We start from the raw sequence: 24,718 nt of genomic DNA, 5'->3' as shown, positions 1-24,718 counted from the left end.
GGGTCTGTATATTTACTGCCATTGAGCTGTAACTCAGGGCAGATCTGAGTGTTGCCGTGACATGGACCTGTCTTTTGGGCAGAGATCTCCTGAGTAGACAGTATGCAACAGAGTACAGATTGAGTTAACTTCAGTCTTGTTGCATGGGGTAACTGTTTGAGGCCAGTAATCCTCTTGTTGAGGTACTTCAGTGGTCTTTCCAGCTGCTGAAGGTGCCTAGTCAGATTCATCGCAAGTGTGTTGTGGTACTCTCTGACGGGTCTGATGACTGATGAGTAGAGGGAACCTCCTTTGACCTACATGCAAAGACCTTGGCAGTTTGTGGGAACACATAGCATGATTTTCTGACCACTTCGTGAATGTGTTTCTGGAAGTAGGGATGACTATCCACATTTGTCCATAGATCCATTATTATCACCTCCATATTTAGGGTGTTGGCACCTATGTGGTATTTGTATGACTGTAGCTCAAGGCCATAATTTTGACACCACATCTGTCTGACTGAGACCCTTTTTAAGGATGTCTCTGTTGTCCCAAACATCGATTATGACAACTTTTTGGCAGTCATCCACAAACTTTGCTAAACATAGCCCTCGTGTGTTTGACTGTATTTCTGAAAAGTATACACCGGATAGGAGGGGTCCCAGGACTGAGCCATGGGAGACAGCAGTTGTTAACAGCTTGTACAGGAGACCACACTTCTTACCTTGTGTGATCTATCTGTGCCCCAGTTGGCAATCCATCAGATGACAGACATATTTATGCACAGGTTGTTGATTTTGTGGATAGGACTTGTCTGGGATGTTGGCAAAGAGCATTTCAAGGTCTATGTGGGATGTGTTTAGCTCATTTCATTGATGTATGTCCTGGGTGACTGCCTTGAAAACAGTCTAGCAGGTTTGGGAACCATGATCTGCCCATGACCCAAACCAAAATTGGTAGGGTGGGTGTTCGTAGGCTCCCAATAGCTCTGTTTATGAGTTCCATCATGATGGACTCCATGGCCTTGCAGATCAGGCTTAATAGTCTTATAATACAACAGTTCCCATGGTCTGTTGTGCACCAACACTTGTGGAGAGTGACAAACATTGCTGTAACACATTCAACAGTTTCATATCCTGTACAGAGGGTGAGGCTCAACAGACTGTTCAGGTGCAGGGTCTGTTTGTTGTAGAGTTCACTTATGACACAGCTAGGGAAACAATGTAATCCAATAGACGCCGTGTTTTCAGGTTTGGAAGGTGCTGTTTACCCATTCTATATGTGATATCTGTGCTTTCACAATCTCTAGGTATGATGATAGGGCCTTTTGTCAGTGATGGGGGGGGTATGTATGTATGAGCCTGTCTGACAGGATATTGGCAATGTCAGTCATTTACAGTTTGCACTGGCTCAGGACATATATGAGTGTACATTGCTATTTATGACATAGCGGAAGGAAGCGTCATGGTTCTCTATGGACTCCTTCACAGATCCTTTTGCCAGAACATGGATTGGATAATATTTGGAGTGCACAATGTTTATTGATGATACTAATTGCAGGTTTATTGATCTTTGCTTTTTCACTTTCTATTAACAACTTATGTACTTGTGGTACATAGTGTGATTATGACAGGGTTCCAATATATTATATGTGTCTGTTTTCATATAACTGTGTGCACAAGGCAGGATTGGTGAATAGTGACAGGTTCCTGGGGTAAAACATTCAACTGCCAGGTATGTGTGGCCCACTGCTGTACTCAGACATGGCCTAAGTGTGTGACCATGCCCAGTATGACCTTTCATCGTGATGCTGAATGAAATCCACTACATTTGTTGATGTGTGTGAGCACGCCCGGTATAGACATTTATACTATATGTGTGTGGAAAATCAAGTTGTATTTTTACAGCAGGGCTCACCTTTGTGTCATAAATCAACAGGGATCATGCTGTGCCTGCAGGGCTTCCATGAGACACTTTGCATAGACTTATCAACATTTCTACATACAGGGGGGACAGCTATTCTTTGTACATTTCTACCCGGGGGCACACCTGATTGTTACTGTGGGTGTACATAGGATGAGGGGTTCACCTGACACTTATACACATTTGCTAGGCCTGCACTGCTATGTAAGGTACAACATTTCAGTCTGTACTGTTGCCTATCATACTGGCTTGAGGCATACTAATGTACTACAGATATTAGCGTCCAATGTCACATATATTAGATTGCGACTTCATAGTCTACCCAACCCACATCACACCGCCTGGCCTGCTGTTCTCTGTCTGCATAGGCCTGTGGGGGAGGTTACCCATATGCCTTTCTAGGGGCATGATACAGCATTTCTTTGTGTTTGTATTAGTGTACAATTGTCCTGCTGTGTCTGTGCCAGTGAAATGCTGTCATGGCTTAGGGGTTCAGTACTGTGACTATAGTGCACAGTATCTTGGGTTTGAGCCCTGTCACTGCTTTTTATTTTCATGCTGGGCAGACCAGACTGCTTAAGGAACAGTAAAGCAAATATGAGCATGTTTACCTAACTTTGCCCGACTTTGCCAGACCTTGCCCAACATTGCTCAACATTGCCTGACATTGTGCTATTTAGCGCGGGCAATTTTGTTTACATATACTAAATAGCGGTAAAAGCTGCTTAGCACTGCTTTATATTGCTTAAAACATGGCAGTCGTGCCTCAGGTGGTGCTGCAGGGCTGCCTATGTCAGATGCACATAGTACACTCCCTATACATGTTTGAAAACAGGTAGTGTCAAGTTAGGCATCCCTTTTATTGTATGTGCGAGTCAGAGAGAGGTATCATTTCCAGGGTTCCTACTGAGCCAGTGTATGTGCTATGCGTTGCCTCTTTGCCAAGGCATACTGGGCACACGCCTCCTTCTGCCTACTGGGGCAGGCTCAGGTTGTTTCTCCTCCGAGTCACACTCTGCCTGTGATGGCCTTGGCAATGGTGGGGAGCTGTTTGGCCCTTACCCATGCTGTTCCTACTGCAGCTGTTTTCGCAGGATCATATTGTGTAGCATGGCACATACCATGACAATTTGGGTACATGTAATTGGTGAGTACTGCAAGGCTCCACCAGATGTGTCCAGGCACCGGAACCGTGACTTGAGCATCCCAAACACACGCTTGATTACATTTCGTGTTTGTGCGTGTGCCTCATTATGGAGTTCTTGTTCAGGTGTGTGTGCATTTCTGATGGGTGTCATCAGCCACGGTTCCAGTGCGTATCCAGCATCCCCCACTAGGTGACCGTCAGGGATGTCCCCATTGGCAGATGTCTGGTACAGCTGCATCAGATGCCAGATATGGGAATCATGGTAGCTTCCAGGGCAGTCAGCACACACATTCAGTATTGTGCCCTGGGCATCGCACATGACCTGGCAGTTGATGGAGGGGAAGCCTTTGCGGTTGATGTAGGCCCTACCCCGCTCACCAGCTGGTGCTTTGATGTGTATGTGCGTGCAATCAATTGCACCCACTACCTCAGGGTATTCCGCTATTTGCTGGAAGAGACGCATATTGCTGGCCAATGCCTCACTGGAATTGGGGAAATATACATGATCACCGACATGTGCTGACATGGCATTCAGGAACTGGTGCAGTACCCTGGATGCTGATGCCTGTGAAATCCCCATCATATCACCAGTTGGCCTCTGGAAGGTACCTGTTGCTAGTATTCTTAGGCCAACACATACCTTGGTTTCCACTGGGATGGCTTCCCCTCTGTTGGTTCTGTGTGTAAGGCGTGGCCTGCACAGCTCAACAATTTGCTGCAGGAAGTCTCTGTCCACTCTATAGTGCTCCACTATCTCCAGTTCATGTAGCCCCTGGTAGGTTACCCTGGATCTGTACACTCTTCTTCGTCTCCTCACTGTGGGTTGCTCAGCAGCATTCGCAGTGGCACCAGTCTCAGCATCTTGCACATGTTGGCTTATAATAGCAATGGCAGCCCCTAATATTTTTTTTGTCTGAGTTAAGCTTTTTAAGTTTTCACTCTCTTTTTATACTGCAGTGTTGCAGTGTTTTTGAGAAAAACATGGGGAATGTTGCTTGCAGAGTTTTAAGTGCTGGGCTGGGCTAGTGTACTGCCTGAGTAATTGGCTGATTCTGATTTATTTCACGTGGCAGCTCTGCTAGTTCTCCTTGGTTAACTTCCTACTACTTTTCCTTCCTTTTCCCTTTCTGTTTCCACAAGGGGCAGCGCTGCGCAAACACGTGCGCACACAAGCTTACACAGGCTTAGGTGGGTGCACATCCGCGCACACAGGCTTAGGCTTATACAGGCTTAGACGGGTGCACACGCGCGCGCACAGGCTTAGACAGGGTTACAAGCGTGCACACGGTATTAGCACGTTTGCAAGAAATTTCAGTGATATCCACGGCGTACACCTTCGGTTTCTGGGTTTCAGCTAGGACAACTGTAGACACGCCTCTTCCAATCCTGAGTAACTCGCAGCAAACACAAGCCACTCTGCTCCAGTAAGCTTGCAGTCTTTCATACATACCCCCTCATGATGTCACCTATCTTCTACTCTACTACTTCCCTACTCCTACACTTACACTTTAGGGACATGGCTCACATGCCAGGGAAAATTGGGATTCACTATCCTTATCCTCATTTGCATAGGATTGCCTACTAATGCTTGGTTACATCTCTCAAACTGAGCTTCCCCCCTTAGCAACCACTACTCAGTAGCCATGTTGTCTTCAACCTGCCCATTCACCTGCATGGCAAAATAATATTTTTAATAAAATGCCTATTTTGCCCATTTTTTATTTTCTGTTTTTTAAAGTGCCGCACGTTTGCATGACGCTGCACTACGTTTAAATGTCAGAGATCGGGGGGGGGGGAATTTGATTTTTATTTATTTTCAAATGATAAAAATGCCGATGGCCTTATATTTGGCCATTGGCATGCTTTCTCAACTGGATCATCCTTTATTTGGCACTGTCATAGCTCCGTTTTGCTATTTGCAGAACAGTACTCTGTTACCAACAGAGTACATTTCTGCAAATAACTCTACTCTTCCACGGACAGGTTAGTGTTTCCTGGATCGCAAATTTACCTCATTTGCATAGCTTTCAGCAGCAAATGAAGTAATTTGCATAACATAACACTGTCCGTGCAAGAGTAGTTTTAGGAGCTCTCATGCACACCCCTGCCCGGCTGTTGCTGGATCGCTCGGCAGATATATTGGCTGTCTGCCGTCTTACACTACTCTTAGACTCCGTGCAAGCCTTCGTGAATCCGGCCCATACTCTATATCTCTGCAAAAAAAAAAGATAATTTACTGGAGCTCGGAAAGGGTGATTTCCAATATACTGGATGGGTTGAGATGAAGGTCAATCTAATAGATTTTTTCCTATCTATTGGATTGGAAGTGTATATCACTTCATGGTTTTTTAGAAGGTTTGTTAGAGCAATTGCTTATTTTATTCCATTTAGCTATTCAGGAAATGTTCATGTTTTCTTTTCTTTTCTTTATGGGCTTGAGCAAACCATTATTTCATATACTACTTATAAAAATCTACTCATAATGAAGAAATTCAAGAAAGATGTTACACACACTACATATAAAACATGACAAACATATATATTATCATAAATATTGCATATAAGTAAATTATAGCAATGGATCTAACCTTTCTATCCTTAAACACCAGTAGATTAAATAACCCAAGGAAAAGATCAAACTTATTAAAATATATGAAATTGAACAAAATACAAGTGATATTTCTTCAAGAAACACATTTCAAAATAGAAGATACCTTTAATTGGAATCCTAATGAATACAAAATATTAGCTCATGCCACATATAAGAAAAAGACTAGAGGAACTCGTATTCTATGAAAAAAATGTTATAATGCTGCAAATCCTTTTTACATATGAGGATAAAGAAGGACTTTTGTCTATAGTAATAGTAAAATAAAATAGAATCTGGACAATAGCAAATGTTTACTGGTTCCCAGGTATAGGCATAGGAACAGTAACAAAATGTATAGACTTAATTACTAGAGTATATAACGGATACTTGATATTAGGAAGAGACTTCAGTTGTATCTTGGATAATAGAGACTTCCAACAAAAAAAAAAACTTATGCATTAGTAACTCAGGAAAAACTCTTAAATATTGTGAAAGTCTAAATCTAATTGACACATTTAGATACAAAGAAAGTAATTCATTATCATTCTCACACCAAGATTATAGATTTGGTACTCAAACCAGGATTGACAAAAATATTCTTATCTCAAGAATTAAACACATAATCCCATGTCCTTTCTCTGATCATAACTCGTTAATTCTTAAAATACATACACATTTTAAGAGATTAGTCCTTATGTCAAGAATCCCAGCTTACATTGCAAAATTAAAACAAACCATGGCTAGATTCAGAAATACAATTCTTGTTAGATATCAACTATTCTAATGAAACTAATATAATAAACGTATGGGATAAAACAACCAACGATCGAAAAAGCATCTCCCCTGAATGAAACACCACGATCCACAGTATCCAAATCCTTTATTGAGCGAAGTACATAAGCAATAGGCTAAGCGTTTTCATCTACTCAATGTAGATGTCTTCAGAACAACTTACATACTCAATACTACACTTTAAATACTTTCTAAAAGCCCGCCAAAAAAACTAATTATCTAATTACCTAACCAATCAAGCATTCATTAAAATTTAAAAGCACAAAACAACAATCTCATTTTTATCATATAAACTGATGAATAATTATATAATTAAATAAAATTCATTAATATAATACTAAAACCTTCATAAATTTGAATGTGATAAAAATCCTTACTAATAAATATAATATATACCCATATATATTATATATAACATATATACCCAGGAGAAAGTTTGACATAGTGGACACACTGGTTGAGTTTAAAAAAATATATGAGGAAGCTCAATCTGGGTATATTTTTTCGGGAGTCTAACCCTGGAACCACGAATATGAGTGGTCTGAGGAAGAAAAGTACGTTTACCCCCCCCCCATGTACAATACTCTTATCAATTTTGAAAAAGTAGTCAGTAAGAACATTTATGAATTATATAAACATGTACAGAAAGATAGATGTAGAAGTAATTGGAGTTCTACTGACGAGGCTATCTTAACTACACTTTGTGATATTTACAATATCAGAATCATGACACCTAACAAAGGGGGAGGTGTAGTCTTGTTTGATATGGACACTTGTATACAAAGAATATTTGATATTTTGAATACATCAGACCAATATGAGGTTTCCTCGCTAAATCAGATTAATATAGCCCATAGAAGGATTGACTTATATCTGGAAGAGTTTTTATTGGATGAACGTATTACTCAGGATTTATACAACTTTTTAAAGGTTGAATACCCCACTTTAGCAACTATCACAGGGATACCCAAAGTGCACAAAAACATTCATGACCCCCTATTTAGACCTATTATTTCTGAAAGTCGTAGCAAAACCTTCCGTTTTGATAAGGTAGTTGAACAATGGTTAAAACATATTTATCCGAAGATATCACATTTAATCAAAGATTCTTGGGAATTTCTTGGGAAGTTCAAACATGAATTATGGAATATGGATTTACTTTTTCTTACAATTGATATAAAAGATTTATTTTCATGTATACCTAGGACAGAAGGTATGAATAGGTTTATTAACAGTCTGAACAAGCATAGTGGACTAGAATGGGATAAGATAGACCTCCTATCTGAATTTATGAACCTGGTTCTTGACAACAACTATATTTTTTTTTAGGGAGAGTACTACAAACAAATATCAGGGGTCGCTATGGGGGCAGCATGTGCCCCCATTTATGCAAATATGGTTCTCTTAGATTGGGAGGAGGAATACATCCTATATACACCATGGATGGAGCAAATGGCTCATTATGTCAGGTATTTGAATGATTTATTTATTTTATGGACAGGAAAGGAGAAAAATCTGATACGATTTATAGAATATATTAATGGAACTACTTCCTATTTACAATTTACACATAATACTAGAAAGATAAGTATCAATTACTTGGATACATACATTTTTAGTGATGGAACTACTTTCCAGTTTCTGTAATGCCTATCTGGAATATTCAAGTAACCATCCATATAAGCAGAAAAAAAGTATACTGAAAGGGCAATGTATTAGGGCAGCTAGAATGACTTCCAGAAAGGATGACATGATTGAAGAAATGACATTTATTGGCCAATTGTTTAGTCAAAGGGGCTATCCATCATCAATAGTTAAGGATGTCACTGAATATGTGACTAATGAATGGGGAAATAAATATCCACCCTTATTGGGGAGGGGATTTTCACCACACAATCAGGTTAATAAAAAACAAATAGGAGATAATTCTCATAAGGCCTATATACTACAGTATGGACAGCATGTGGGAGAAATCAGGAATATTCTGGAGACCAACTGGAATATACTAACTTGTGACAAAGGGATTAGTGATAAAATAGGAGATAAACCTACCTTAGTCTACAAAACAGGGATGAATTTAAAAAGAATGATCGAGGTTAAAACTAATAATCGTTATAATGATGGGAATAAAAGTGTGACAGGGACTAAGCCATGTGGACACTGTAATCAATGCTCATTTATTTTACAGACTGACAGTCTGCATCTGGACAATAACATCAAAAGTAAAATATTTTTCAAAAAAGGAAGCTGTCAGACCCAACATATAATATATCTGGGAAAATGTATGTCTTGTCCTAGTTTTTATGTTGGGAAAACTGACAGACGGTTACGCAATAGAATATATGACCATACATGCTGCATTAAGAAGAAGGACAAGAATAATGCATTATATAGGCACCTGGTAGAGAGTGAGGGCTGTAATTGATTCAAATTTGCCATTCTAGAAGTGGTTAGGAACAATCCTAGGGGGTGTGATATCAAATCTATCCTAGGGGAGAAAGAGATTCAATGGCAGATTAGACTGAATGCAGCCAGTCCACCAGGCATCAATGAGTATATTCCCACCAAACCTTTATTAAGAAATTAAACTATGGTATATGAATGAATTTATGTTGTTCGTCAGTCCTTTATGTATACATTTTATCAATTTAATATATAGGAATATATTATATTTATTAGTAAGGATTTTTATCACATTCAAATTTATGAAGGTTTTAGTATTATATTAATGAATTTTATTTAATTATATAATTATTCATCAGTTTATATGATAAAAATGAGATTGTTGTTATGTGCTTTTAAATTTTAATGAATGCTTGATTGGTTAGGTAATTAGATAATTAGTTTTTTTTGGCGGGCTTTTAGAAAGTATTTAAAGTATAGTATTGAGTATGTAAGTTGTTCTGAAGAAATCTACGTTGAGTAGATGAAAGCGCTTAACCTATTGCTTATGTACTTCACTCAATAAAGGATTTGGATACTGTGGATCGTGGTGTTTCATTCAGGGGAGCTGTTTTTTCGATCGTTGGTTATTTTATTGCTGGATTCCCTGGATACATTCTTGTAAACTTATGGGATACCCTGAAAGCTTATTTAAATGGAAAAATCCTATCATGGTATAAAAATAAAATAAAAGATTGGGATTCAGAACTACATAGCATACAAAAACAAATCACTGAACTTAATCTAAATGATTCTATAACTCCTCATAAAAATAAAAAAGCAATTGAACAATTAAAAATGTACTGAAATTCTAACCCATAAAACTAATATAGCATTAGAAAGAGTAAATCTTAACTCATTTGCTGTATCTCCCAAACATATGCATAACTTAGCATTTAGGGTTAAAAGAAAAGCTTCTGAAAACAACATCTCAAACATCATTCATGAAGGGGAAAAAAAAAAGTATCAGACATAAGTGATATATTGGATGCCTTTAAACATCATTACATTAATCACTATAGGGAAGAATCTAACCTTACTAAAATATCAGTTGAGTTAAATTCAACAAATCTAAAGGTAATTCCAGAAAAATTAATATTTGATCTTGAAAAACAAATCTCCCCAAAAGAAATTACTGAAAAAATTAAGGAAAGTAAAAATAATAAAGCACCCGGGAATTGTTGGAATAATTAATGAAGTGTATAAGATATTTCCAACCTCAGTAATATATTTATTTCATAAAACATTAAATGAAATACAAACGAAAAACATAATTCCAGCTTCATGGAAATACTCCTTAATCTCACCTATCTTAAAATGAAAAAAAAGATCCTTTACAATGTAGTTCATATAAACCAATTTCAATACTCAGCAATGACTACAAAATATTTATGTCAATAATAGTTAGTAGAATCGAGAAACCTTTAACTCAAATCATAAATGAAGACCAAACTGGATTTATTTATAATAAACATGCCCAAGATAATATGCAGAGAATATTAACTCTCATAGACTTCTTAAACAGAGACAATAGGGAAGCACTATTAGCAACTTTGGACATAGAAAAAGTTTTTGACTCCCTTAGATGGGAATTTCTTTTTAAAACCTTAAAATTGCTTAATTTTCCACTTAAATTTATTGCATTAATAAAAAACATTTATAAAGATAATCTTGCTTATGTCAAACTTGGACCTTTCACTCCAGAAGCTATTGAAATATCTAGAGAGACAAAGCAAGGATGCCCAATGTCCCCCATACTATTTGCCCTGGCAATATAATTATTTGCAATATCAATCCGTAGCAATCCCAAAATAAACGGTATTGATGTATATGGACAACTTAAATCATAAATTATGCTCTTTGCTGACGATATACTGCTCACACTAAATGCTTCAGAGGAATGTTTATTAGAACTAGATAAACAAGTAGATACATTCTATTTAATCTCTTGTCTTTCTTTTAACAAGACAAAGTCAAATTATCTACTTTTAATTAAAAAAAGAGACTCCTTATTAAACAAAAGTCATATAATAGGCAAACAGGGTTGGCAGGGTGGCCTAATGGTTAAGGTGTTTGCCTTACAAACACAAGGTGTAGGGTTTGAGTTTCACAAGGGATAATTGGCTAGACTTAAAATGGCTCGCAAGGGCAGTTAGCTTAGTACTAATCTATGAACCTATGAACAAGTTTCCATGATAAAATATTTAGGAATAAGACTAAGTGACAGTTTATAATCAACACTAGGCCAAAACTATAATTATATAAGAAGTACTATAAAAATATTAACTACAAAATGGAATAAAATGTATATGAAATTTGAAGACAGATTGCAAATTATTAGAATGATATTACTGCCCAAAATAAACTACATTGTGCAAGCCATATCAATGATTCCAGAAAGAAAATATTTAAAAATAATAAATAAAATCCTTCTAAACTTCCTTTGGTGGCCAAAAAGAAATAGGGTAACATACTCCCATCACATCAGACCATGGGAAAGAGGTGGAATCAACTTTCCAGACATAGAGACATATATAAAAGCTTCTATTTTTAAAATTATCATTAATTGGTTTGATAGTAATTATTCCTCCATATGGAAAACTTTGCATACTTTGCATACTATTATTTTCCTAAATGAAATAGAATAACTAAAAATCTCATCTCAGTAGAACATAATAATATATTGTGGCATGGTTTAATGATTAATATTCAATATAATATAACCAAACCAACTAATTTAAATTACATAAATAACATTATATAGTATATTTAGAAGATTTATCTATTACAACTTAGACATTAAAATATAGTTAGATTTATTAATACCCTTTAGCTTTACAAAAAACTTCTTTAATTAAATTCATAAAAATACTTTAACAAACTGGGAGATGAAAAACTTTAGCTGTTGGCACCATTGTATAAAAGATCAAAAAGTATTAAACATCCAACAAATTCAGAATACATTTAGTATATCAGACACTGATTGGTTGGTACTTCAAAGCATATTGTCACATGCCCAAGATTTAAATATGATAGTAATTAGCTCTTCTTATAAGACTAGCCCTAAATTCATAAATCTTATGTTTGAAGTAATATATAACAAACTTAACTGGACAAACTTGACATCAAAAATATATAAAATTTTAATGATCTATAAAACCAACACTAACCTAAAATTTTGGAACTACATAACTAAAGGACTTCAAACTAATTTAACAGCTGAAAGTAAAGCCAATCTCTTATATTCTAACAACTCTACATTTAATTTACAAGTATGGAAAATGTATAATTGGAGATTTATACACAGAGCATGTATCACACCAGATAAATTAGCTAAATTTACAACAACAAAAAATACTACCAGCTGGAGATGTTTATTAAACTGTAAAGCAGATTGGATTCATGTGTTTTATGAATGTATTAAAATTTTAAAAAAATTGCGAAGAAGTTCCTAAATTCCTACAAGCTATTTTTACAGATGCATTTGTTTTAACCAGATCCCTAATTTTCTTAAATGTAAATGATAATTTAGAAATGAGTAAAAAGGATTTATGTCTATTATGGTCCATATTGGCTGTGGTGAGTAAATGTATAACAAGAAAATTGAAGTCAGTACAAGAACTCACTATTGAAGAATTCTTGAAATTGTTGAAAGAAACTGTGTTACTTGAAATCAAAGTCCAAAGAACAGATAATTGTTCCTGGAAAATGGACTAACAATCCTTGGGTGAAAATCCTTGTTCTTATTGAGACATTAGAACTGGACTCAGACTAATTCTTCATGTGTAACTTATTTGAAGTTGTTTGTTCAAATAATTTTATTTCTACTCTTTATATTTGTCTTATTTTGACATTATTACTTGTTCAAGCCAATTGTATATAGTGTATATAGAATGTTATAACATCTATTTAGAATACTGTAATTATGAGAAGTAATAAAAAAATTTTCAAGGAATAATTTGACAGGAAAACATTCAAATATTTTTAGATAATCTCTGTAGTATGAGGTAACTGATTTTGTTCAAAACGAGCAAGGAAATTGTGCTGATAGCCTGTCAGCATCCTGGGTACCAGTTTGAGTGTGCCTGAGCTCATTCATTTGTTAAACATAGTACGAGTTAGAACTTTGGACTGTTTTATTTAGACAGTGGTGCTTTTTTGGAAAGAAGCATCTCAGAGTCACCATGATTTGTTAGCTCTTGTTCAGCTGAATCTTGCCAGTAAATGCACATTACTTTTCCTTCTGCAGTAAATTAAAGTAATGTCTGACTTTATAGAGAGCATTTCCAGCAAGTAACATTGAAAGGATCGGCAAGTACACATCTCCAGATATGATTGTATACTTTAGATTTTAGCAGTATGTTGTCTTGGGAACTGCTTCTGTCTTCTTTTAGCTTGTGCAGTCATCTGTAAAAGATGAGATATTTCTTCTGCAATCTTCTAGATTTTATCTCCCAAGTTTTGCATCTAGTTAGTTGATTATCTTGCCTTGTTTTTATCCTGTGTATGTTGTTCAACCTCACATAACACTAATAATTGCAACAGGTGTCAAGATTTTAATAACATCATTCGCTGATGTCACTCTCAGCTCAGTGCCTCTCTTAGCTGTCTGTACCTTGCTGAGATACCATTGGAAAAGGGGAGCCACCTGTCTGAGGACACCAAGCACAAGGTGTAAGGATCAAGAGGAATCTTTGCCTGAGGCTTGGCTGCTCTTCTGAGTCTGTTAAGGGTGCACTTTTACCTCATTGTTAATTTGTTTTCTCTGAGGAAGCTGCACCTTTGTGCGGCGAAAACGTTTGTGATAAATAAATTCGTTAAGACTACCTACTTGTTGTTGCTGGTACAAGGGCTCCGTGGTACGTTTTTGGAAGGTTGCAGTTATGTTTGCCACATTTTTCATTCCCACTCAGAGGTGTTCATTTGGTCTTTGAGTGTCTGGTCTTTTGATGCATGACAAAAGATGACGCACAGGACTTCACCTCTGGAGAGTGAACCCATTGTACCACCCCTTCAGTCTTATTTACTGGGAAACTGTCCATGCCATTATTCAGCTCTGCCAGTTGTTCTTTTGCTGTTTGTTGAGGTTTTGACCCTCTAAATATTCAGTAGTCTGAGTAGGTATTTTGGGGGGAGCGAGCTATCCATTTCGGAATTAGAGCAGTATCGCTCTTCACATGAATTTTTGTGTAGTCACACTGTAGGCTTGTAGATGTCTGAATGCATGCCTGTTGACACATCACTAGAAGCCTTATGAAAGATTTTTGATATTTGCTTTAGGTAAGTTACATCTTCAAAGTGGAATCTTTTGGATTTTTCTCCCGTCATTTTCATAGTGCTGGCCATAGGTGCAGAGGCTTACAAGACTGCAGTGTTGTGGTATTTCCTTACTCTGTGTGGTGACAGCTGTACTTGGAGTCACTGTAGGTGATGAATGCAACTCTGGAGCATTAGATGGATGGATTTTCTAACTGCAGTTATTTAGGGTTAGCATGAACTGATGAAAATCCTCCTTACTTTCATTCCTTACAGAGGCAGTTCTGTACATCTCGATAGCTATGTCTTCATCCTTCATAAGAGGCTCCAGAAAATTAAATACATGTACTCCTTGGGTGGCTGTCTAGAAATGAGAATAATTGTAATTGATCTTTTGCACCTCCTGGATATTATGGAGTACATTGTTGCTTGTCCCATTGGCTTTCCTTTATCTGCAGGGTTTACAGTGGACAGTTCTACTGCAAGGCACTAAAAAGCCATACTTGTCTTTCATAGGCGAATACTAGGCTAATAGCACAAGAGAGTTTACAAGCCTAGCCAGTATTACCCAGGATATGACAATATTATAACTTAATTCCCCATATGTGGGATGGGGCAGCGGATCTTTGGGTTTTGGAGTCCTGAGTCATTTTACAGAGTACCTGAGATTTTGCTTGCTTTATGTCCTTGCCATAGTTTTTTTGCATTGATAGGTTGTGGTGATGTTACCATGACAGAAAAGCATTATTAAATGTCCAGCACATTTTAAGTTTTTGTCTCACTAAAGAATTTAGTGAAAATAGGATGCTGTAAAGAGGAACTGGTATTTTACTGGTAATACTGACTTGCTAAGATCTTTAGTGGCATTGGAAGCATTGGTGGGTGGATTGCTTCTTTGATGTCACTTGTAGATTTCAGCCCCTTTCTCTTATACTGACATGTTTTGAAGCTTCTTTACTGGCACTTTATCATAGGCATGGGATACTTAAGTTTTTATCAGTGTTTATTTTCAGAATAGCAGCCCTTAACCACATTCACAAAGTCAGGTAGATCAGACTACTGTGTGCAAACACTAAAAGTGCTAGAAGACTTTTGATTGGTCAGATGTCACATGTACAGAACTCTGTTATTAATATTTTTAGCTGCAGCTGATACTGTATGGCCGACATAGCGTAGGAGATGTACAGAATCTGAAGTTGCTATATAAATTTTCTGTATTTGTACAAAATTTATCATTTTCATCAGTTATTTAAATTAACTCTGATCTTTTTTATGAACTATAACACTAATTAGAATGAAAAGCTATGTGACATATTCTTGACCAAAGAGTAGCTTGCAAAGGTAAGACTGCATTGCCTGTGTTTTAAGTGATCGTAACAGAATACAGTTGTCAAAGACATGAAAACTGACCCAAGACTTGAAAGTAGACTTCTGTGTTCTACTTGGAAAAGGGTTCCCCATTCATTTTTACCTACATGACAGTCTGATTTCATATGTACATCTCTGGAGGGTTGGCAAGTCCACTTTGCCTTAAGTGGCGGAAGAGTTTGGGAGTGGTGCTTGAAAGTCATTTCAACATTAGCCTCTTTGGATGATGGCCTTTGTAAACTTGGTAATTCTCCTAAAGCTTGAACCTTTTCTGTGTGATAGGACAGTGTCTTCTTGGCATGGTTACCTGTTTGGAGGTGGAGCTACTGTGTCTCACCAATGTGTAGTGGTCCTGAAGAGTCATTTCAAGGTGGTTTTAAACTTGGCCTTTTGAAAAACTATTCTGGTTTAGGCAGTAGGGGCCTTAGTATTGTAACATGGAAACTGCTTTAACTTCAAAGCAACACTTTGCTGTCATTGTCTCTGCAACTGCCACATCTCCCCCAGGAGGCTTTTGAGAAGTCCTCCACATGGAAATAACAATTAGAGCAACTTCTGGTTCAAGAATTATCCCCTTTCTCCTCACTTTTTGTCATAAAGTTTGAATGGCCTATTTCAGAAATATTTTTAGCTGGGGCATAGTTAATCTACAGTAGTATATCTCAAAATTGTGAATTGGTGGAATTCAGTGCTTTTGCACGGCATAATGTGGGAAAGCACTTTATAAAGTAGCTTCAAATATGAGAGATGTTTGCTTACCACAGGCACAGTGATGAAGTGGTTAGCAATGTTGCTTCTAGTTCATTTTCTGACAGTGGTATATTCTGTGTAGAGTCAACATTATCTTTTCATATCTGCATGTTTTGTTTTTTTTTTTTGCCAGAAACTTCAGTTTCCAACTACCTTCTGAAGATAACATAGTAGGTGACCTGTGTGTGTGTATACACGCATCCTGCAGTTCTGCAGCGGACAGGCGTTACATACTAGATTACTTTCTCTGTCATTTACCCCCTACATTCCAAAATAAGCGTCAGCTTCCACAATAATCCTGATTTCTATAAAGTAGGTATTGTTGAATAAATTAAAGAATGACTGAATAAATAAATGTACTTAAAACACTATTCTGAAAGAAATAGCACAGCATCTGTAAGGCATGCTATAGTGTGTTACATGAAATGGTATGTGCATTGTAACAATTGTATAAACACCATAGTAATACATAGATTGTGAAAGTATGTTTTATTATTAGTGATTTGTTTATGCATCATTATTTTTATTCTGTTAGCTTTTGTTGAATTAGTCCCACTAGGCTAGTAGCCTCTCTTCAGGTGAGACCTGAGGTGGTATTTTTAGTGTAATCTGTTAAGCAGAGCTTTTCTGTTTGGGTTCCCTTGAGTATGAAGGCAATACCCAGCCCTGTAAAAAGTGCATAGCATTAAATTAAAAAAATAAATATGTAGATCTATAAAGAGGCCTTCTGCTGTGAGCTATCATTTACCTATTGACACTCTTCGAACAGCAGGTCTGTCCACTTTCTGCAGGTGGATTTTCTTGCAAGTCAGTAAATGTACAGTTTGCAGTTTGCCCATGCAGTGCATAAGGCACAAACTGAGTAGCAGAGGGGCTAAACTGAGTCTTTATGTGCTGGTGTATGAAGTCACAGTGTGTGCCATGTGATGGTTCCTGTACCCCCAAGTGTGAAAGTAAGAGAAAGGGTTCAGAATTTTGCTGTTTTAAAGTAGCTTACCAGTCGCATGGTTTCATGCAGATCATGTGATACTTCACTGTTATTTGTAGGACTCATTTTTAGTGCATGTGAGTGAAGAAGAATCAAAGCACATTACAGTAAAGTGGTTTTAATCATGTATTTTCTTCTGCTTGTTCAGATGATAAATAAGACAGCAGCTGAAAAGGTAGAGTCTGTGAGAAATGACCATGGTGGTACAGTAAAAAAGCCACAGATAAACAGCAACAAACTGCGACCCAATCATCAGAATGGCTGCCATATTAGACGCCACTCAGGATCTGGCACAACTCCACCTGTCAAGGTAGGAATGTGTATTTATTTACAGACTTATGAAGAGTGTGAAGCAACACTTGAGCCATTTTTTTCAATTCGGTGCTAAAAATATTCTGGCAGTATGTTATCCTTATAGAAAAGTTTTGGGGCAGTCACATTTTCAAAAAGTTGAATTACATCTGTTTAATTGCAGATGGAGACAGTAAGCGTAACTAGTTTGCCCTTTAAGCATTTAGAATTATTAATTCTTGACATCCTTAGCATTTTACCCTTTAACCATCGATCCAATGTTTATTTGAATTCCCGTGCGAAAACAATTACTACCATTTATTCTGGTTGCTCATTCCAAAGGAGGATTTTTGGAGTTCCAGGGTGTAGTTAATCCTTATACTCTGCTGTCTGTGCCCTTTTCTCTCCCATGTCCTTCAAGTTCAGTCTGACTCCTCCACAGCTCCCTGACATGATGTTATTTACTCTTATCACAATCTCACTTTTTTTTTTGGTCTCCGGTAAGAGTAGTTGTAGCTCTCCTGGCCTCTGGCCATATCCCTTGCATCCTTCTTTGTGCCTTTCCTCTGAACTTGTTTCATCATCCTATTGCTGCCTTTCCTTGTATGGCCTACAGAATTGCACTCGGTACTCTGTGATTTGGCTGAGGAGTGGTAGACTGGCATTACATATTTTCTTCTGGAATCTATCCTTTCCTGCAGGTACATCCCACATTCCCTCTGCTACTGCTGTCTTGCCCATTTCACCCTGCTTCTGGTTGTCCAATTTCAGGTGTGTTCAGAACGCCTAGATCCTTTTCTTGATCTTTGCTAATGTTTTCACTGAAAAGACCAGGGCTGCAGTAGTCAAAACACAGAGGGATAAAGCCCTGACTTTGGCCCAGTTCAACCAGGTTCAGTTAGTGGCTCAGGCAACTGATAATGTAGCAGAGAGAGATGGGCATGCCTGTCCCAGGTGAGAGGATATGTGTCACTGATTTCTCCTTAGGAGAGATGTGGCTCAAAGAGAGGAGTTGCCTTTGAAAGTAAGCAACAAATATGAGAGGTGGGGCAGGGAACTGAGTACGGTAAATAAAGACCCCTCTGGTGAAAGTGGGGATGGCTGAACTCCAAGACATCCTTGGGATCCATGACCAGCCCCATCCAATACTGAAGCAAGTCCAGGGCTGGGGTAGGAGACAAGCTGGTAGACCAAGTATGGGCCACTGGGGGCCTGGCCTATGATATGATGTCCCAAAGGGACCAAAAAATGCATTAATTTGCAGTTGTCTTTAGTGATCCTAAGCTGTTATCTTTATACTTATTTGTTCAGCCTTTCAAAATCTTTGTCTCTTCCATCCTTGACTGCTGCATGGTGTCATTAAAGTGCCATCTGCATAGCATTGAGGGATAAAAACCTGACTATGATTGAGTAGACCAAAGTTTGATTAACAGATCAGGCACTGGAGGAGTTGGTGCAGGACAGATAAGCATGATGAGGCTGTGTCTTTTTCCCCATCTCTCTGATGTAGCTGTGGCAGTACATATCCCCAGTTGCACTCCATGTTAGATTATGTAGTGGAGATCAGAGAAATAAGAAGACACTTGTTTCATGGGGGGCATGAGGGTGATGAAGGCTGCATTACTTGCAGAAGCAGGTAGTTCCCCATTGCATGTCTGCCACTTGAATGAACATAGCCATGAGTGGGAGAACATAGAATGATATCCTCTCTCATGTTCAAATGATAGTGCCACATTCCTGATGTTCTCACCTCTTGCCTCAGAGAGAGCAAATAGGCTGTAGAGGTCTCTGTATAGTGTGTGTGTGTGTGGGGGGGGGGGGCAGCTCAAAGGCTAGAGAGCTACCTGTGCAAAGCAAAAATTGTCATCTGATTGGAGGATGAGTCCATTCTCTGTTTCCTCAGATTTGAGATATGTCTGGAATCAACATGAAGAGGAATAGTGGACCTATGACCAACCCTTGAAAATCTGTCTTACCGGAGCCCTCTGTGTCATACCATTCAACCTACCCAGAAATACTCCATATTCCTATTCTTGATCTTTCCCCAGCAGCTACATGTGTGGGTCTGAGTCAAAGGCCTCAGTGAGGTCAGTAAACCATGTATATATACCAGGTTACCAGTACTTCATTGTTACATTCTCTTATAACCCAGTTAAAAAATTGGATTTGATTCATCTCTCAGCTTCTTCATGTCATAAATCCATATTTTTCCCACTAGATTCTCCAGGAGAGCAGACACTTTTATTGCATGATTCTTTCCATTCCTGTTAGGTTTAATAGGCTTGTAGTACCTTGATTTTTTCCTGCTTCCCCTCTTGTAGTAGTGCTCTGCACTTGGTGTCTGTTGCTGTTCACAGACATCCCATGAGGTAATGATCTGCTGAAGTCCTCCACCAGGAAATCAGATTTCTGGGAGTTCCCACAGCCCATCTTCTCTGTATTTTATTTTCCCTTAGGGACTCCAGTTTCTTTATCACTTCCCACTGTGTAACCTAGTTTCTGTGCACTGCTCTCTCCTCACCCCTGCATGGCACTCTCCACTTACTTTTCTTCTTAAGACTGAACCATTCATTCAGTGTATTTTCATTTTCTCTGTCTTTTGTGGTCCTCCTCCCATTTTTGTTCATCCTGGCCAAGTCTGTACCAGGGAGCTATACGGCAGTTTTGGCAACTGCTGTTTCATCAAAAATGTTTTGCCGCAAGCACATTCACTGACAGCGTAGAATTCCCTTTTCTCCACTGCTGTGTAACCTCAGAGTAGGTATATTTAAGTTTGAAGGGTGTGCAGATGTCCCTAAACATAGGAGGTCTAGGGGGTCTTGCCCTTGCAAAAAAACAGTTCTAAGTTTCACTGAAAGTGCATTTGGTGAAGCAGTTTGGAATATTTACTGTCAGGGAAAAAGGTGTGGATATATTAACATGATTCCCTGAACCATGCTCCTTTGCTATGTGCCTAATGAAGCTTTTGTTCCCCCTCTTGATCCCTTCTTTGTTTCTTTTCAGTCTTTGCCTTTCTGCCTCATCTTTATTGCCATTCCGTTTGCTTTCCTATCCTAAGCCTCCTTCACCTCCCTACAGCATTCCTTCATCTCTTATAATGGGGTCTTTTGCCCTAATCACTTGCCTCACTTTCCTGGGTATTCACATTGACCTTCTAAGTAACACATTCCTAATCAATTCCTGTAGCTTGCTAATTCCTTGACACCATTCTCAGTAAACTACAATACACTTTGCTCTGTCCCTCAGATAATCGTAAACCAGTGCTTTAAAATCCCACACCACTGACTTTGTCAGTGTGCTCTTTCTTGAGTTGTAAACAAACCTCTCAACTGCTCTGCTTTTAAACATTAAATCTGCATCTGTTCTTTTGAGACAATTTGATGTGACATAACACAATTCCTTTTCTTTCATTGGCTCTGTTCTTGGAACATGCCATATGTAAGTGTGGCTCTTTTTGTGGAGGAGGGTAACTGACTTCCACATTTATTTGCCCTCTGTGTAACTTTGAGCAAGTCAAGTTAGTGCTTTCCACTCCTTTTGTGGGCATTTGTCTTTTATTAATTTTTGACTTTGCATAGAACTGAGCAAAGACATGGAGAAGTAGCTTGGTCTGTTCCTAATGTTTTTTTCTTCTGCAGACACACAGCAAATACAAGTGAGTTTCAGACTTCATAGGTTCATACTAGGCTATCTGCCCGAGGGCATTTACAAGCCTAGCCCATAGTTTTGTGGCTTACGCCACCCCTTTAGTATGGGGAACTATACCCATTATTTTGCTGTGCCTTTGTCGAGCAGTGACACTGAGGTAATCCCTGGGGTATATCTGCGATCTCCCATCCATTGGTCAAGATTTCTCTTGAACAAGGCCAGCGAGGTGCTCTGCCTCACATATACCGGGATTTTATTCCACAGCATAGGGAGTCTTTGAGTGATGAATCTATCCCTCCAGCACGTCCTATTAATAGCCGTGTCGAGGTTTAAGTCTCCCGCCCTTGTGGCTCTGATGGATCTAGATTTTTTGAGGTGCAGCATATTCATCAAATCTGGGTTTGAGATGGCCTTGTATGTTAGGCAAAGGTCACCTCTGAGCAAGCGTGCGACTGAATAGAGCAGGAGTTCTTTCAGGCGGGCAGCATAGGACATATGTTTGAGACCCTTTATCCTTTTGGTGAGGAACTTTTGTGGCCTCTCCAGCTGCTGCAAGTGTCGGGTCAGATACATTCCGAATGGGGTATTGTACTCAATCATTGGTCTGATGAGTGATGAGTATAGGGAGACTATGACCTCCCTTGATCTAGATGAGAATCCCTTCATGATAAGGTGGGCAATGTAGAAGGTCTTCCTAACTACTTTAGCTACATGGGTGTCGAATGACAGACTACTATCAACCTGGGTCCCCAGGTCCCTGATAACTTCTTCTGTGCTCAGTGGATTGCCACCTATTTGGTAGCTAGGGGTTCATATCATTCAGAAAAATATGCTTGCTAGTACAAAGCTTGTTATTGTAACACCTTTCTAAATATATGAGTAGTATTTAAAATCTGTTCCTGATTTTAGGTTTTTTTATCTGCTTTTTCTGTTTGAGTTAAAAAGTTGAAAGGACTTGAGGGAGATTGCAGCTGTTTGCACTAGATAGATGGATTTGATAACTGCAAACTGAAATGTCATTTCAGGGGCATTATTTATTAATTTATCTGATCTCAAGCAGATATCTGAATTATGCACAGTCATAGAAGTGTCTGTAATCGATGGTCGTGTGTGTGTGTGTGTGTGTGTCTAATTACACATTGCAAAGCTTGTAAATGTTATTTTGAGCAAGAAGGACTCAAGGCTGTAGAAAAATGCAGTGTGTTTTGTGCAAATGTATAAGAGATTGTAAGGTAGCATTTTAGTCAGGTGGGTGTTCAGAAAAAATTGTATTGGGTATACATTCAGTCATCTAGGTTTAGTTTGAAGTATGCTTGGATGTCTCTTTATTTAAGTTACAGGAGACCTCTGTTCCAGGGGTGCTGGGTAATAAATCTGTTTCTTTAGTGTGTTTTATTTATGTGCTGGTGGAGGTTTAAATCAGTGTTTCTGATATTAGTAGAACTATCTGACTTATCTGACAGTTCAAGGATTTTAGGCCAACAGTCTTCTTGGTTTGGTACCTCTGAAGTCTTTCCATTTGTTTAATATGTCTAGAAAGATTTGTCCCGAAGGGGTTCTTATACTCTGTCTAATTAAGGCAGCATCGGAGGAATGATAACTCCTTTTGACGTGGACAAATGTGCCTTTAGGATCCTGTAACAAATCTTGAAACTTTTTTGGTTGATTCCCACAATATCAACTAAAAAACACTGAGACCCAAAGCAGCTGAAACTCCTGAATGGTCTTTAACATGATTCCTGCTGGAGGCAGAGACATTTTTGTCACTCCATTTAGGTCAGTAAACAAGAAACATTTGTATTTAGTTATCATTTATGAAATAGGCGGTCATACATTTATATAAATGATAAGCCATATTGACATATTTTCAGTTGCAAACATTATTCATCATTTATAGTCTTCTACACAGTCATTGTCGATCATTACATAGCTTGTTCAGTTCCTGCTTTCCCTTAAACCTCATTCCTCTGCCAAAACATTATTCTGCATGTATTGTTCCAAAAGTTCTCATTGTTTCTATGTAATTTGCTCCTGGCCTTTCCTAAAGATCCTACATCCAGTTAATTTATTTCTGCTATTATATTCACTACTTCTAGTGTAGTTGGTTTAGATTTTGATTTCCATTTTTAGTAACTGCTTTTTTGTTAGCCACCAGAATTAAACTCAGCAAGGCCTTGCTGTGTCTAGGCAATTCCATTTCTGTATCACAGCTCAAAAAGTCATTTCCCCAGTTACACCAATTTGCTCAACCAGTATTTCTGAAAGTGTGTTGTACAGGGAAATTTTAAACTCTGACAACTCATTACTCTCCCAAAAAGTGTGATGTCCTTCAAGAATGCAACTGCAGTCATAACATGTGGGTTGTCCTGCCTCAGGCAGCCCTCGGTCGGCCAGATTCCAAAGTCTGGGTCCGACGTCGGCTGATGTCGCATTTCTCTCCAGGCGGCTGGAGTACATAAGCATCAGCCGATGCCATTTTCTTCAGTCTTTCTTGCCGCACGGTGCCCGAAGCAGAAGCAGTTCGCAAGTGCCGGTCGGTCAGCTCCTGTATTCTACGATACCGAAGTCATCAAAAAAGCTAAGTACCCCGTTGGGGACCTTTTCTTGCCTCAGCCGATGTCAGAAATTACTGAAAAAGTTAACAATTGTCTTTTTTGTGGTAAACAAATACCTCATAAGGATTTCCACTCTTACTGCCTCCCTTGCCTGGGCCCCAGACCACAACGTCTCGGCCTGTGTAGCCTGTGCTCGCTTCAACAAGCGCACTCTCAGGCGCCGGGCGGAGTTCGCTGAAGATTTTTTCGGAGATAAATTTGCTTACACCATGCCGTCGGATCTTCCGACATCGCAAACTCCCAAAAAGCGAAAAGACCGGGACCGACATCCTAGGCCCGCGTCTACCACCAACTCCACGCCAAAACCTAGCGCGAGTGCTCCGGTTCCCTCTGAGACGGTCTCTCCACCGCTCCGAACCGAAGACACCACATTACCGACGACTCCGATTCCAGACATTACTCCGACGCCAGTTATAGATTTTCCTCCGGATACCGAAACCGAGGAAATGCCCGAGACCATTGCTGTAGACAAGGTCACTCCTGCACATGGAGCTGCCAGGCCTCCTATGGCCATGTCTATTAAGGCCTACACTAGGGGTAAGGCAGCCAGCAAAACAAAGCATATTACTTCCAAATCCTTACCTCAGCCGACTCCGGAGACACAAATTATGTCCATGGCTGCTGATTTAATTTTCATGATTAGAGGTTCCCAGGCCCATCCTGAGAGAGCATCCCAGCCTCCTCCTGATAAAAAACCCCGGGTTGAACCCTCTGACCCTACTTCTTCAGATGAAGAGGGCTCTGTCCACTCTGATAGCCAGGAAGAGCTCTTCCAGACCTATGAGGACTCGGATGCAGAAGATTCCATACCTTCGGCCTCCACTCCTGAGGATATTTCTTTTGGGGAAGTTCTGCACACCATGAGGGAACATTTCAAGTGGCAGGGTCAGGAATATTCGGATTCTAGGAAGCGCCTTAGGACTTTC

At 38.8% G+C, this 24,718-nt stretch overlaps 1 protein-coding gene across 1 annotated transcript in view; it reads left to right on the top strand.

Annotated features, from left to right (window-relative positions):
- LOC122806647 (paired amphipathic helix protein Sin3a-like) overlaps nucleotides 1–24,718 on the top strand; it is a 1,669,103-nt gene that overhangs the window by 592,472 nt on the left and 1,051,913 nt on the right. The window contains exon 9 of the mRNA XM_044077237.1: nucleotides 17,387–17,548. Within this exon, the coding sequence (XP_043933172.1) occupies nucleotides 17,387–17,548 (162 nt within the window). The remainder of the gene's footprint in view (nucleotides 1–17,386; nucleotides 17,549–24,718) is intronic.

This window comes from Protopterus annectens, chromosome 7.part0 (genome assembly GCF_019279795.1).
Source record: "Protopterus annectens isolate FY-2018-M chromosome 7.part0, PAN1.0, whole genome shotgun sequence".
Lineage (NCBI taxonomy): Eukaryota > Metazoa > Chordata > Ceratodontiformes > Protopteridae > Protopterus > Protopterus annectens.
Note: the sequence above shows the minus strand (reverse complement) of the source record. Positions and strands in the feature narration are given on the sequence as shown.